The sequence below is a fragment of the Gymnogyps californianus genome, chromosome 3 (assembly GCF_018139145.2).
Source record: "Gymnogyps californianus isolate 813 chromosome 3, ASM1813914v2, whole genome shotgun sequence".
In the NCBI taxonomy this organism is placed as follows: domain Eukaryota; kingdom Metazoa; phylum Chordata; class Aves; order Accipitriformes; family Cathartidae; genus Gymnogyps; species Gymnogyps californianus.
Window position 1 is genome coordinate 3110009 of NC_059473.1, and position 15331 is coordinate 3125339.

Consider the following 15331-nt stretch of genomic DNA (forward strand, 5'->3'; position numbering starts at 1 on the left):
CAGTAGTATCAGAGAGAACTGATAGTTCTCTCAGGGTCAGAAGAAAATAGGATTGCATTGTCTGTGCAGAGAGGTTCTGTCTCCTGGGCTGTAATTGGCACATGTGGTCAATTATTGTTTTGAAATCTCTACTTGCACTAAGAGACACAATCCCTCATCTCCCCTTTAGGCAGGTGGTGGCTGTGCTATGCCTAACTTAGGCCAGTGTCTAAATAATGTCAGAATAGAAATCAAGGTTCTAGGGCCAAATTAATTTGTAACAGAGGAAAGCAGACAATCCTGTCTAGAGGAATAATGTAGGTCATAACTTTTAAGTGGTGTCTTTGTCACGACAGTGGATTGACAGCAACCAAATACAGAGGTTATCCAATTGACTGGAATGACTTACACATAGTCTGTTATAATGGAATATCTCATTGTGGTGCAAACGTGCAATGGGGACATCCTGCTTACTCCTTAATTAGCATCGAGGGAGAGAGTTCTGAAAATGTTGGCTAAAATTGCTTCTGTACTTGTTGATTAAAACTTCTGTGTGTGTGTTGTTTTCGTTTTGTTTTTCTTTGAACTCGGCAAAACTCTGACCTTTAAAAGCAGGAATTCAGACAAAATGTTGGGTATCTTTGTCATGTATTTTTTTTGGTCACCTTATGCAATGTTAGCTTGGTCTTTGGCAGTTATATTTTGTTGCATATAGCTTGATCCTCATCTCCTTTCTCATTTTGCAGCTTCTCCTCAAACTCATGTTCCTGTAGAAGATGATGCAGTGCATGTAATTAAAGTGGTAATGTGTAGATCTCACTTCTAAATTGTTAACTTGTATGCAGTTCTTAATTATCTATCCTTATTTTCAGCATTGGGTCTGTATTGCATGCTTGTGGCTTTTGGTTTTTTTCCCTATTTTTTTATATCTTGATATATATGTTCCCTGCTTGGGGATATGTTTGGCATTTCCATGACACACAGTATTTCCTTGACTTGATTCTTTGCTTTCCTTGATTACTGCCCTCAACAGTTTAGGAAGGAAAATCAGACTATGAACTTAAACACACCTGATCTACAATATTTCTGAAAATAGTGTCTTAAATAACTCCTGAAAGAATCTGTGTTATGAAAATGTGTTGCCAAACAACTTTTCTTTTTAGCTACTTATGAAAATGACATTTCAGATGTCATGGTATATGGGAGGTGGGGAAAAAAAGGGGTTTCATCCTCTTTGAATTTCTCATACACTTTTCTTTAGAAACTGTTGTCTTTCTAATGCATTTTGTGATACTAAGTTTGTTTATTTCTCAATAGGAATATCTTGAAAATGGCCCCTTATTTTCTGAACTGAAATTTTACCAGAGGGCTGCAAAACAAGAGCATAGTAAGTAATATCTCAGTTCTGATTGAGATAGATTTAAGGACAAGTTTGGGTTTAACTACATCTAATAAGAACTGTTGCTTTAGAGCTTGATAGCCAACTCATTTCACATACACTGAACTAATCCTAGTTGGTGCTATAATAATTTTAGATTGCAATAGGTTTCTTTTCTTGGATGTCATCCTTGTCCTTTCTGATCAGAAGGGAGAACAGAAGCGTGCCGAATTTATTATGTGCACGCTTCAGAGTGCACAACAATGAATGGACTCTAGAAAGAGGCCAGCCTTAGAACAGAGGTACTACATGGACTAATTGGGGGACCGTATTTCTGCTAGTAACTATTTCCATGTGCAGACCTAAGAGTGTGTGTAATCATCACAGGATTTGGTAGTAATCAAGGCACTTGATTCTGCAGACACTTAAGCATGGATGTGATTTATTCATGGGAACTGTCCTAAAGACTTTAGATGACTTAGATTACTGGTAGACATAAGCACTTTTGATAGCTTGAAGCATTCTGTATTGAATAAAGTAGAGCTTCTAAAGGAATTATTTCTTCAGCTATTGATAATTGCTTATCTGCCTTCTAAGGGAACAAAGTACCACATTGCTAGAACAAAAAACTGCTTCTTGTTTTGCAGAATGTAGAGATCTTCAGAGTAAAGTTATGGTCTGAATTGTTTGCTAGACAAACTGCCAAATACGTCTTATTTGTTTCATTGTTTCATTCAAAGCCTTGGCTTGATAGCTAAAACAAAACCAAAAAAAACCCCCACACTAAACCTGAAATTCTTGAGCTACCTTTAACCCAATGTTATCTTTTTATTATTATTACAGTAAGAAAATGGATGAATCTCAAAAACATAAGATGTTTAGGAATTCCAGTGTTTTGGGGATCAGGCTTGGCTGAGTACAAGGGAAAAAGGTAATAAGATGAATTGTAATTAAGCCTCAGATTGACTGAAGATCCATTTTCAACAAAGTGGAGATAAGTCCTTTCAATCTGACACAAACTTGCAGTCTTGTCTTAAAGGATTCCTCCCTTTTTATGTATTTCCTGGTAGCTATAGATTCATGGTCATGGAGCGACTAGGGGAAGACCTTCAAAGAATCTTTGAAGATTGTGGAAGCAGATTTAAGAAGGAGACTGTTCTGCAACTTGGGGCACGAACGGTATGTACAGAGAGAGAGGAAATTGCTATGTCTCAAACTTGCTGAGTTCAACTAGAAAATTATCTTTCTAACATAGTTCCTTTAGGTAGCTCTTGAGTTTAGAATTAAGCACGTGTAAATGCTATGTATTTTCTTATTTTTAATCTTTTTTTAAAATAAAATGAGTATTAAGTAGAAAATCAAGACCCTCCTGCAGACTGGAAGTTGGTGGGCTCAAACCAAACATTTTTCTAATAGGTTAAAACATAGACCATACACTTCAAAATATGTGTCTAGACTGAGATGTGTAAGCCTATTCTCATATGCTTTAACATGTATTGATTCCCCCCACCCCCCAATGTCTGAAGGGTATTGTATTACATATCCATGTTTGTCAAAGTTCACAATTGCATGCCTGAATGCAAAATTTTCAGTGTGTTTGCTGAACATACTGATTGTACAGGCCAGGATTAGGCTAGTCTGCAAATACCCGTTTTGTTTTCAAATATGTGTAGACTGGCACATACTAATGGAAGATTGTATATGTGCTCCTTTGTTACTATCATTTGTGTTATGAAAGACTGCTATTACTGAACAGAGGTGCACAGCAAATGGAGTAGAAGAGGAACTCTGAGTATAAAGGAAAAGTTTTCGCAGAGAGTGTCTTAGCACTGGAACGTGCTTCCTAGAGGCTGTGAAATGTCCATCCTTGGGGACTTTTAAAACTTGACTATTCAATCTCTTGTACAACCTGATCTAACTTTCATTAGTCCTGCTTGAAGGAGGAGGTTTAGACTGGACACCTCCAAAGTTTCCTTTTGACCTAAATAATAATTTAAAAAGAAAAGTGAAGGGCTTTCGTAGTCGCATAATTGACAAACTTGTAATGCTCTTTGTACTCTCCAAAAGCCAGGATTAGATTGTCCTTTTTATGAGTTGCCAAGTGCAAATGTGTTTTTTAATAACAATTAGCACTATCGTACCTCAGTAAGGAGCTGAAGAAGGATGATGATGCAGAGGGATGGTGACATGAAATGCAGGTCATATAATAACTGGCAAGATCAAATATATTATAAACCTTTAGGGCTGATTGAATATGTTCTTTTTAAGAGCTTGATGTTCTCAACGTTTCCTCCAGTGATTATGAAGTACTAGTTTTAGAAGCTGGTACTCTTAGGTAGTTACACAGGGATACCTCACGGCAAAGTATGGCTTGTTTATGATTTGCCATCAGCTATGTGCCTGGTGGGAACAGACCCTGTGAACAGAGTGGGTAGTCCTTGTGCTCTGACTGAAAACAAATTTGTCAGCTCAGTCTGTGTAGCCCTTGATTTCACTGTGTAAGTGAGAAATATTTGGTGGTAGGGTTAGGGGCAGAGTGGAGAAGATGATGATGTTTTCTTTTCTGTTCTAAATCCTTTCCTAGTTGGATACTTTGGAATATATACATGAAAATGAGTATGTTCATGGAGACATTAAGGCAGCAAATCTACTTTTGGGCTACACCAATCCACACGAGGTAAGCATGTTTACTTATCTACACTGTTACTCTAATGTGTTTATAAATGTTAATAGTTTTATGTATATTCTGCATTGGCGATTTATGTATTGAAAGAAGTTTATGCATGAACATTCACATCCTCTCATGACAAATCTGAGAGTGGCTCTGTGGAGCTTAAGGTCTGAGAAAGAAGCAGGACAAAACTCTGCTTTGTTCCCTTTGTGCTCTGCTGACTGGGGTACTGGTATGGATGGGTAAACTAGTTAAGATGGTAAGGTACAGGACCTAATTGCTGTTCTAGGTTATGCCAGTTTAATTATATTAGTAGAGTTTAAGGATGTGGCCCATTGTATTTTCATTCTTGGGAAGTTCTAACTTTCTAATGTTGTCATGAATTGTGTTTCCGTGCCGCTAACTCTTATGTCCTGCTTGTTGTAGTGGATATAACAGGTAAGTAGGATTAAGGTTGTTGCTCTCTAATGCTCTAAAGCCTAAAGCTAGCCTTGAAATTGAAGTGGTTTGGTGAAATGTTTTGAAACAAATCTTTTGATCCTGTCATATTCCACATGCTCTTATGATGTCTTTTTTTCTTCAGTTAATAAAATCTAAGTATGCTTTTTTGCTTGGAAAAAAATATCATTTAGGAAAAAAGGACATCTCTAACTTCATTTAAATATAATTAGCTGTAAGCAATGCTTCTCGTTTTCTTTCAATTTTTGTTTTTCTGCTGCAGTGATGAAGAAACAGATCTTGCAAAACAGCTCACTGCCATTGGAGGTTGAACTGTTGAACTATATCTGGTTTTGTACAAGTTTCAAGTTAAATGGTTGAGTCAAATTTGACTTTTGAGCTTTCTAAAACACACAGTTTGAAAACTATCATGGCTGTTTAAAACAACCATGTTTTTAGACAGTGGTAGCAGCCAGTACATAATCTCAGTTTATGGTGTTTACCAGCCTGCTGAATCCAAAGAAGGAGGCTATTTAGAGGCAAAACGATCTGCTACCCAAACCCATTAACATAACTCAAGTGACTTTTTTTGTCTTGGCTATTGTGTATTTTTATGACAGCAAGATATGCTGCTGTTTTTCACACTGAAATAATTTTGGAAGTGTCCATTTACAGTAATCATAAAATTTTAAGACATGTAGCTGACTTTGATCAGCTGCTTTTGAATTAGCCAGATTGTGGGGTGATTTTTCTAGTTTGTTTCTCATGTTGTCTGCATGAAGATCGTGCTATACTAGTATTTTGTTTTCATGAGTAGTAAATTCATTGACAGATTAAAAATAAGGTACTTGTGAGTTACTGTACAGAGGTTTTAGGTGGGAATATAACTTAAGCTGTATTTATTAAATAAAAGAAATCAATAAATATTTCAGTTGAAGTAGCTCCTAGCTCAACACGTACCAAGTGTATGTTACTGCTGAGAGGTTTTGTGTAGAATTTTGTTTCAGTAAAATTTCTTTTCCACTGAAATTATTCTATAAAACATTTTAAAAAGTTCACATTCTAATTCAGAAGAGCTAACAGGAGAGAATTTCTAATACTTGTTTGCATTTGTAAGGTATGAATTAAACTTCCATTTCTGTATGCTTAAGAAAACTTAGAGCTGTTCAGATATTATTCAGATAAACTTCCCAGTCATGGGCTCCAGAAATTCTGCAAGTGGCCACAGGTCTGCTGAAGCCATGATAATTATACCATACCAGTCTACAGCCATGTAGACAGTGATGATTATTTCTAAATGTATTTTAAGGTAATGTGTACTATATTTAGCTTACACAGTAGGGCAGACGGCTTAATAGGACTGTTTCTGGTCAAATAAAAAATTATTTTCCAGACACAGCTTGCACAATATCTTGAAACATGTGTGCTCTGTGGCTTGTGGGGCATGAAAAGAAGGAGTAATCTCACCAACACCACAACTAAAACTTTCAAATTAGCAGATCTACATATGCCACTAATTGAATATGCTTCCCCTGGAATTGTTGACTCTGATGTGCTGTCTGCCCCCATGCTTCAATAAATGTTCTTTACCTGGGTTGGGAGCAGTACTAGACAATATTCTCTCACAGATTCAGGTATTCAGAACTGTACATGCGTACTTGCACAGATGATTTTGCGTTTGTCTTGTCCTGGCTATTTGCATGTCCCATTAATTTGCATGTAATTTTGCCATGAACATTGCTTCTTCCTATTCCAAACGTGTCCAGTTCCTATGTAAGACTATGATGTTGCAACAGCCTTTTCTGCAAATCAAGCTGTCTTTATAACATGCTGGTGAGCTGAATATATTATGTATTTACCAGAACAGTATTTTGGGAAGCTCTGTGAGCATTACCAGTGACTAAATATGACAATATGGAATATCCTGTCCTGTATCCTCTAAACTGTTGTCAGAGATGCTGTATTTTAATTTGGCGATCTTGTACTAACCTTAGACGCTTCAGATAAAACCTGGGACACTGTTATGGCTACCAAATGCCTGTGAAGTATTTTGTCCAACCTTTTCTCTCTGCTAAAATGCTGGATAGCTAGATTGCCTTGGTCTTTTTTTAAGACAATGGAACTGGGATGTAAAGTGATCAACTTAATCTCATAAATAGGGAGTGAGAGCATCTAGCCAGTGGCAAACTCAAACTCAGGAATACAAGCTGAGAGACCTGTAGCTCCAGTGGGAGTTGGCATAATAAAGCTATCTGACCTAACAATTTCTGTGGTGAGTTTTTGTTAAGAATTTTATGCTAGTGGGTTCTTGCTCTTTAGGGTCTAGGATTTTAAGAGAAAATAAATTGGAAGTGTTCTTTAATTCTAGAAATCTGTTTTTAAAAGAAACCCATAACTAATCTCCTAAAAATAAAATATATATATTCAAAATGTATTTCCATATTCTGTTTTGGTGAAGAGACATAAGTCTCTGTTCAAAAAAGCATGTGTACCTTTATACTCAACTTTGCATTTTCTTTGTCATTTAGTGGCTGTTCATGTGTACTCTTATGGGCAAATCTGTCACTGACTTCCTGCAGTTCCAAAAAAGATCATTTTTCTGTGTTAGACTTTCTGCTGCTACTCTCTCCTGTAAATTAACCTGGTAAATTTACACCACAGCCAATAAATATCATAGTCCCCTTTTTGAAAGAACGTGTGAAATCCATACTGCTATCCCCTACCTTCTGTGGCAAGGCAGAGAAACAAATAAAGTAAAGGTCCTGTCACTCTGTGACCTCCAAATGATGTTTAGAAATGGTTAGAAGATCAGAATCAACTGACCTCAAAGAGCACCTTGCTGCAGATCTATTCAATAGAAGGGAGTGAGGCCATTCAGTGAGTAACAGGTCAGAAGATCAATTCTCTAGTCAATATGTTTCTGAACATGGACCCAGCACAATGACTGACAGAATAGGAGTGATGTACTGAGGGAAGTACACAGGCCATGAATCTTGGAGAGGCCTGAAAGAAAACTTGAAGTGATCAGACCTATAAATTACGGAACAAGTGAAGCACTGTCTCAGTATTGCGGCGAGTTAAAGATAATTCGGTGCATAGTACTAACTGTTTGTATGATGAAGCAGAATAAGCATTGTTGATACAGACTCTAAAAGAGAAATTCAAATTCATTAAACTAATTTAAATTGTGATACTATTAAAAAAGGACAAGCAGTCACCAGACAGGAGCTTAAAATCAGAGTTTTTAATAAATGAAATAAGGTTTGGAAGAATGCATCTTCAAAACAATTACCTTGTAGTTTTTCTTTTTTTTTTTTTTTTTTTCCCTCCCCATGGAATATATGGGCAGACATGCTGCAGTGTTGCAGACTCAAGTCTGCACCAGAAGTTGCCTATTTGGATTTTTAAGCTGTGAATTTTAATTGCATTTGGACCTCAGTTCTGATTTTGATTTTAAGCATTTCTTAGATAAGATAGTTAGAGAATGAAACTCTCGGACTCAATTATCGTAGATAGCCCTAACTGAAAAGGAAAAGAGAAGAATAAAAAAATGTTTCAAAATGTTAACTTTTAAGACCAGCTTTCAGTGGACTAGCATAGATGATAGAGCTCACGCACCGATCATATGGGAAAAACATGCATGAAAACAATTCCAACTTTAAGCCATTTTTCATTGTGAGATGAATCATTGTGATTCCTGCTCTTTAGTCCTGTATAACAGATTTGCTAGAGAGCAGATGAATTGACAAAAATGAAAATCTTTTCTGTTCTCCTTCACGTGTTTTTAGGAAGGATACAGTATGCAGAGATACCATACAGAAACAGTTGAGTTTTAACTCATGGATGCTGGCTATGCCCCTGATCTGATGTAGCTTCACAATCAGATGGCCTTAATTTTCTTTCATCAGTCCTACTGCTACATTTCGATAGAACTGTTCACACTGGTTTAATTTCTTTTTGTAGTAATGGCCCAAATATCTTGGAGTTTAATCGATTCCAGCATCGGGACTTGCCCCTGACAAGTCACAGAAGATTTCTTCCCCTCTCTCCTTTGTTTAACCTTTCCTCCTTCCTTGGCTTCTGTTTTGTGAAAGATGCTGTTTCTGTCCTAAACACTATACTTCAGACTTCGTCTCCCAAGATGGACTTCAGTCTACCTTTAGCCTTTTTGTAGTGTAGTATCCAACTGAAGTTGACAGTACTATGGCCATTAGCAACCAATCTGCCTCTTATTAGTAGGTATCTACTTAATTATTTACAGCGCATTACATAAGCCTAGTAATGGAACCACTGGAAAGAAAATGTATGAAGAAAATCACTGTATTGTTATCCTTTCAGCAATAAATCTCCTGCTATGTGTACTTCAAGATAAAGAGAATACCATGAGAATCCAAAGTGCCAGGCTTAGGACTTCCCAGATCAGTGCAGTTATATATCATAATGTATACAAGTTGTAAGAATTGTACATGTTTAGCAGATATTTAGCATTTCAGATATAAAGCACTGCGAGGGAGTCATGCACAGAAAGGACAAGAGGACTGCCGAATCTACGGCTGGTTGCTTGTGCACATAAATAATTATTTGTGCCTGTGTTGCTGTTCACTTGAATAAGATGGGCACATTCATGTTTGCATGAAATTAAGTGCGAAGACTTTAGAAATCTGGCTCCTAATCTATAACAAAATCTATTAATAACAGACCGTGCTAAGCACTGCTGAGTCTAGTGCAGACTGGGATGTGGAAAAAAGAGAATCTTGAACAAAAACAAGAATTAAAATAAGTAAGTGTGTGGGAAGGAGTGTACAATGTAACACAGCTAAACCCAGCTGTTCCAGGCTTATGTCACTGTTGCACCTTCATCATCCATGTTACCATTTCTTGTTTCAAGTGTCTTGTTTATCTTACTCTGCATATGTTTTGTTCTCTTTTTGTTCTTATTTGTTTTGTTGTTCCTAAAAAAAGCATGCAGATGAAAAATATTTATGGTGTTGAAACAAATCCTAACACTGACTTAATTTTTCTCAATATTCTTTAATACTCCTTTTCGCCCTCCCTATACCCTTAAAAAACCCACAACAATCTACGAATTCGTTAACTACCCCTGCCCACTGTGTTCTGAGGAAATTTGGAAGGGCATGCTGCGTTACATTATCAAAAAGTGACAACTAGCTATAAAGAACTATATATCTTTTTAATGATGAAAGGGTTATAATGAGAATTGATGAAATGAAATTAATGGTAATTTAAAATAATGTAGTCATTCTGATAACGGTTGTGGCAAGGTTGTAACAGTGCATTGCTGGTTTTGTACAAGCTGAAGGGGATTGATTTTTGTTGGGTGGCCAAGAGGCTTTGCCTTGAGAGGCTACCATCGGTTGCATGTTTGTGGAAAAAATCTGATGGGAAAGTTGTGGAAGTGATAAATGGCTCAGCTTAGAAGTAAGCTGAACAGTGACAGTCATGACCAACTCCTGGAGCAAACTGGTGCAATCATAGATGTTGTTGCAATTGCATGTGAGTGGCTTTAAGAAGTGATTGCTTCTTGGGTTTTGATGGTCTTGCCACCATCAGCCAAAGCAGGATAACCTAAAGCTACTTCTCACTTTTAGAGGGGTTTTTCAGTATAAATTTAAAACTGCTCTGCTGATACTACTACTGAAGGTATTTTAGGCAAATCTGTTGCTTAAAAATGGATTAAGAGTACATAGTTACTGTGATTTATCTGTAGGATAACTGCTAACTTTTTTACATAGTTCAAGTTTGACTAGCAAATATTTGTGGCTACTTTCTAGATGCCCTGTTGTTAAGATAGTTTGAAAGACCACCAAGGCTGGGCTGCCATATGGGAGTGTCTGTCACACAAGCTAGCATTCCCAGCCCAGACAGAACCAGAGAGCTGACAGAGATGCTTTTCTTGTATTGTTTCTTCTAACAGTTAAAATCTCATTTTAATATTGGGTGTAGCCTGAATTTTTAAAGGTTGAAATCTGCTTTGTATTTCATCTTATTTTGTCTGGTCAACTGTACATGTCAGAAATCTATAGTCAAGCAAAATCCAAAATGTACCGCTTAGCCTGGGAAGAATACACCTTCTAGCCTACTCTTTCCTTCCCAGCCCACAAAGGATGCAGAAGACTCGCAAAACTTGATATTAGGGTAGTTTAAATTAGTTCTCTCACGTTGACTGTGGGCTTAATTAGGACAGGTACCAGAGCATCAGGAATACGCTGGAGAACGGATGCAGGAGAAAATCAAATCAGTCAACCCAACAAAGTTTATGCTCTGTCCCAGATTTTCTAAACATGCCTACGGTCTTTAATCTTGTATCACAGTTTGTATAGTCTGTCAGGTGAAAAACATCATCGGTAATCTTAAAAGCCATCACCCTGCAGGAAGTGAGTGCTGCATCCCAGCTTACACGCTCCAAATAAGCACAGATCCTGCAGCAGAAACACTAAAACCAAGAGACCAGCCATCCCAGGATTTGAAGCTGCCTGGAGCACAAACAGGAATCAGTAGTTCAACAGAACGTGCTACAAAATAATGCGTTAAGTTTTCTTGAGGGTTTTTTGTTTGTTTGTTTTTCCTCTACCAGGAGTGACATAATTAAATTACAAGTGAGTGCCAGAAGAGTTTGTTTTAGACTTTTATAGGATAAACTATTTTTTAGCTAAAGAGGAAACAAATCTAAGGTTCGAATAAGAAAAAGTTTTTCTTGATAATATAATATGATTTAGTGGAAATGATCTCTATATGCCTTCAGATGATTTAGCTTTTGCCCTAGAGATCAGTTCTATTGCCAATATAATAGCAGTCTGTAGCATTTTTTTTTTTAAGTGAAAGTACCATACTTGGATATTTATAAAAAAAAGCAATTACCTAATGTGAGAACTGGTCAATGTAAGGGGCAAAGGCCAGGTGGGAGTGTGAAAATGACAGAGTGAGAAAATAACCTATGGGATATTGTGGGGTAGACAGACTGTGATTAAATTCCAGCTGCTTTCAACAAGTTCCTGCTTGTCAGCTGCGCTGCAGTAATTGACCACGTGCATATATTAAGTCCACCCCTGTTGGAAGGTAGAACATATTAATCTGAACTTCATAGAGTGGACTTGTGCCCTTAATCTAAATTATGTGAGTGGCAGAATTCACATGGATGCAGTACTGCATGCGCTATGCCTACAGAGAAATAGAGGCGTAGGAGCCAGATGGCATGTTCGGGTTTGTCTTGACAGGCAGCAGCAGAACAGAAAGTAAAATTCAGCTCTCCTGAGCTGTTCTGTTTTCAGCTTCAAATACCATAAAAGTGAGCAAGACTAAGTTTAAAGTCAGTTAATACTTTCACAGTTAAGTCCCAAGATTATCCAAGTGCATCTCCCAGATACGTCATTCAGAACTGTGGGGCTTCCTCCCTCTGGTTATTTAGGTAGCTATAGTGAAGCATCTTGGAAAAAAAAAAATTACCTGTGCCAGGATGGAAAGGTAAATGTGGCAGAATGCATGAGCTTGCTGCAATAGACACAGTGGGGGCCCAAATTTTTTTCTCTTACACTGATTTAGGTCCATGGATTTGCTTCAGAGTAACTTAGAGTGAAGTCTGGCGCTGTGTCTTTTTAAAATTTATTATAAATTCAGGAGTGATTTACTAAGATTGCTTTCTGGGTTGGAGGGGGCTAGTTTGTTTTGCTTTGTTTTATCTTACACTTTAAATAGTTGTTGCCAGTACGAAGTTACAGACAGTGACATTCAAAAAGATGAGACTACAGTTAGGCTAATGTCCAGCAGCCCTGTGGTCATGGTCCCTGTTAGCACTGGAGCCCTGTGTCCAGTCCAGCTGGGGGAAGCTGCTGCCTCTCGCTTCCTCTGGCTTTTAAGTTGCACTGCTGTTATGAAATTGTACAGTCTCAGCTGATGGAAAATTTGAACAGGGGTGTGTATGTGCCTGTTTAAGTAAGGGGGGAAGGGGTTCCATAAGCAACGTGAGGATACATAAAAGGCATATTGCAGTTTATGATGTCTAGATGCCCACCTGGAGAGGAGAGAGCTTAGGAACAAAATAAAAAGACTGAAATTCTGCTCAACTGGAATAAGATAAGAGTATAGTAGTGGAAGGATTTAAATGGGGAGGGCAGCTGTTATAGCCCCCAGTTGTACATATTTTATCCTGAGGCACCATTTGGTTTAATAAAATTTAGATCTAAGGCTGTCCTTAACCTATCAGTTTCTTAAGACTTAATTATAAAGGTTATACTTTCAAAGGACAAAAGCATTATTCATTTGTCTGTTCATGTCTTCCAGGTTTATCTTGCAGATTATGGACTTTCCTACAGATATTGTCCCAATGGGAACCACAAACAGTATCAGGAAAATCCTAGGAAGGGCCATAATGGGACAATAGAGTTTACCAGCGTAGATGCCCACAAGGGAGTAGGTAGGTTTCTTTTTTTTTATTTCAGAGGAGTGATTACAGAATGAGTAATCAGCCTGTGTGAGCTGATGTATACAATAGAAGTAGTCTGGGGGATTGCTCAGGGTTGATCAGACCCTTGTGTGGTGACCTCTTCTTGTACCTGGGAACGCTTCTCCAGGGCTGGTGGGGGAAGGGGGGCAGTATGATTCAAACTGAAAGGCTGCTGCACGTATGGTACTGGAAGGCGGACCAAGACGCCCTAAGAAGAGCTTGCCATTAAACTTAATTTGTTCATGTTGGGAGTACTGGTTTGTGTTTGCTATACTCTGTAGAGGCAGAGGCAGTACTTGCTAATGTTGCATTGTCAAGGAAAAATGTTTCGAGTCTGCACTGTCCTTTAGGGAGAGCTGTGTCTGAGTGTCACCATCTGTGTTATGAGAGGATATTTCAAGATGACATTCCTTCTGCAAGGAGAAAAACCTTTTTTTGAAGCCATAAAGTGTTAACTTTTTGAAATCTTTTTCCAGTAGCCTTTCATATATCTTACTTATTTAAACTCAATTTGATGGTATTGGAAACACATTTGCAGGTAAATTACATACATAGTCCTTTTATTGGATATTGATTGTACTGCCTTGCATTCCAAGGCAGACTTAATTCAACAATTCCCTAATTAGTTAAAGTCATAACCTATGTCTTGTATTCATTTACCATTAATTAAACCTTAGCTGTTTATTACACTGCAGTCCAAATCCAATAGCAGACCCATAGAGCCATGGAAAAGGGAATGGGAGGTCAATATCGAAAATATATGGTGCAAAGTCCCACTGATGGCTGCATTGTTCACAATCAATATGGTCAATGCAACACAACTTTCTTAGTTGCTATGTCAGCAAGACAAAAAGTCAATTCTAATGTTATGCTAGTGAAAAAAATGGTGATTATTGAAAAACTTTGATTCTTGCTACGAAACAGTGTTTTTTGTTAACTTTTCTTTCCCCTATTCCCCCCACCCCCAGCCCCCCAAGATCTTCTAAAACAAAAGGAATGGTTTTCTGCTGCCAGCTTTACTGGGATCATAGTGTCACAAGTGATAACTGTAGAAATTTGTGCTTGTTAATAGCTGCTGAACTGTTACCTTAAACTAATACTTTCTAACGAGTTTTAGTTGGCACAAACAACTGTATATTATTGCTTTTTCTATTAAAAGGACCATTGACCATGTAATGTAGAGGGTCTTGATAATTTGCCGGCGCTGTTAAAACCTGCAATCGTTTAACTCTGGTCATTAGGAAAAATGAAATAAGACTGTCAAGTATTTGCTGCTAAGGCAATTGCACAATTTCACCTGCTAAAAAATATTTTGTGGTGAAGAGGGCATCTGTTTCAGACTCTTCTAGCCCTCCCAAGCATACAGTGCATTTTCTGGAGATCTGACTCTGGCTGTTTTTCCTGGTAGTGAGAGCGATGTGGCTGTGTACTAGTATTTGATGTGGATGCTGTTTGAAGAACAGGTGGAAGCTGGACTATTTGGGATTTGGCAGTTGGATAGTTGTGGCAGCTAGTTTATCTAGTGGACAGGTGTCTGTTGATGGTTATGTGATTACAGGAGAGATAATTCTTTTTATTTGAAAGAGTAGGGAAATTGCAGAGACTTGAGTGGCAAAAGGTGTGCATATGCAAGTGTGAGTTAAGTTGTTGTCTTTTGCAGTCTGTGGGTTAGATTACCCCCTCAAGTAGCTAAAGCTGTGATGGAATTGGTGAAAAGTGGAGGACTCCAGAAAACAAAATACTCAGCAAGATAGCTTGAGGGAGCTTACCCCCATCTTACACTTGAAAATTTTTTGCTTGTTAATAGCTGCAAACAGAAAATCTGCAGACTTTTCTGATGCTCCTGCCGGAAAAGCCTGCAGAACATGATGTGGTGTCTGGTATGTTGCAGAGAATCCAAACTATTCACATTGAATGCCTCAGCTCTGACCTTGTAACAGCCTGAATCCATTAAGGTCAAATTACCAGAGTTTCCGATTTGCAGCAGGTCTCTCAACATCCCAGAGAAAATATGCATCTGCAGCAACTTCTGTTGGAGATTGCACAGGTCCAGATGGCAGAACACAGTGACTGGTTTCCCTCATCTCCTCTTTTGTTGTGAGGTTTAGAGTTGTGGAGATGTTTCAGGATGCTAAAAGACTTCCAACAGCTGGGGCAAAGGACTTCTTTGCTCAACAGTCTCCTGTACTCCTGACTCGTGATTGAGGCTCAGCGCAGTCTCGTGTACCAAGTGAGGTGGGGTGCTCTTCTGAAAAGTGTTTAAAGACTGCTTCACTGTTGGCAAATGAAAGCTGCATAGACAGCCTTCATTCTGGTGTTACCCAGTTTTTCAGAGTGGAGTATTTTTTTATTTCAATGCTCTTGGAATATAGTTCTAATTTTTAAATGTTATTTTATATAAATG

General features: G+C 38.0%; 1 protein-coding gene across 4 annotated transcripts in view; it reads left to right on the forward strand.

Moving 5' to 3' along the window:
• VRK2 (VRK serine/threonine kinase 2) overlaps positions 1–15331 on the forward strand; it is a 49138-nt gene that overhangs the window by 12996 nt on the left and 20811 nt on the right. For 3 of the 4 annotated variants that reach the window (XM_050893362.1, XM_050893364.1, XM_050893365.1), the window contains exons 5-10: positions 726–781; positions 1297–1366; positions 2201–2288; positions 2428–2536; positions 3942–4034; positions 12765–12897. In XM_050893362.1, coding sequence (XP_050749319.1) covers positions 726–781; positions 1297–1366; positions 2201–2288; positions 2428–2536; positions 3942–4034; positions 12765–12897 — 549 coding nt within the window. The remainder of the gene's footprint in view (positions 1–725; positions 782–1296; positions 1367–2200; positions 2289–2427; positions 2537–3941; positions 4035–12764; positions 12898–15331) is intronic. The other variant, XM_050893363.1, reaches the window with a different exon arrangement.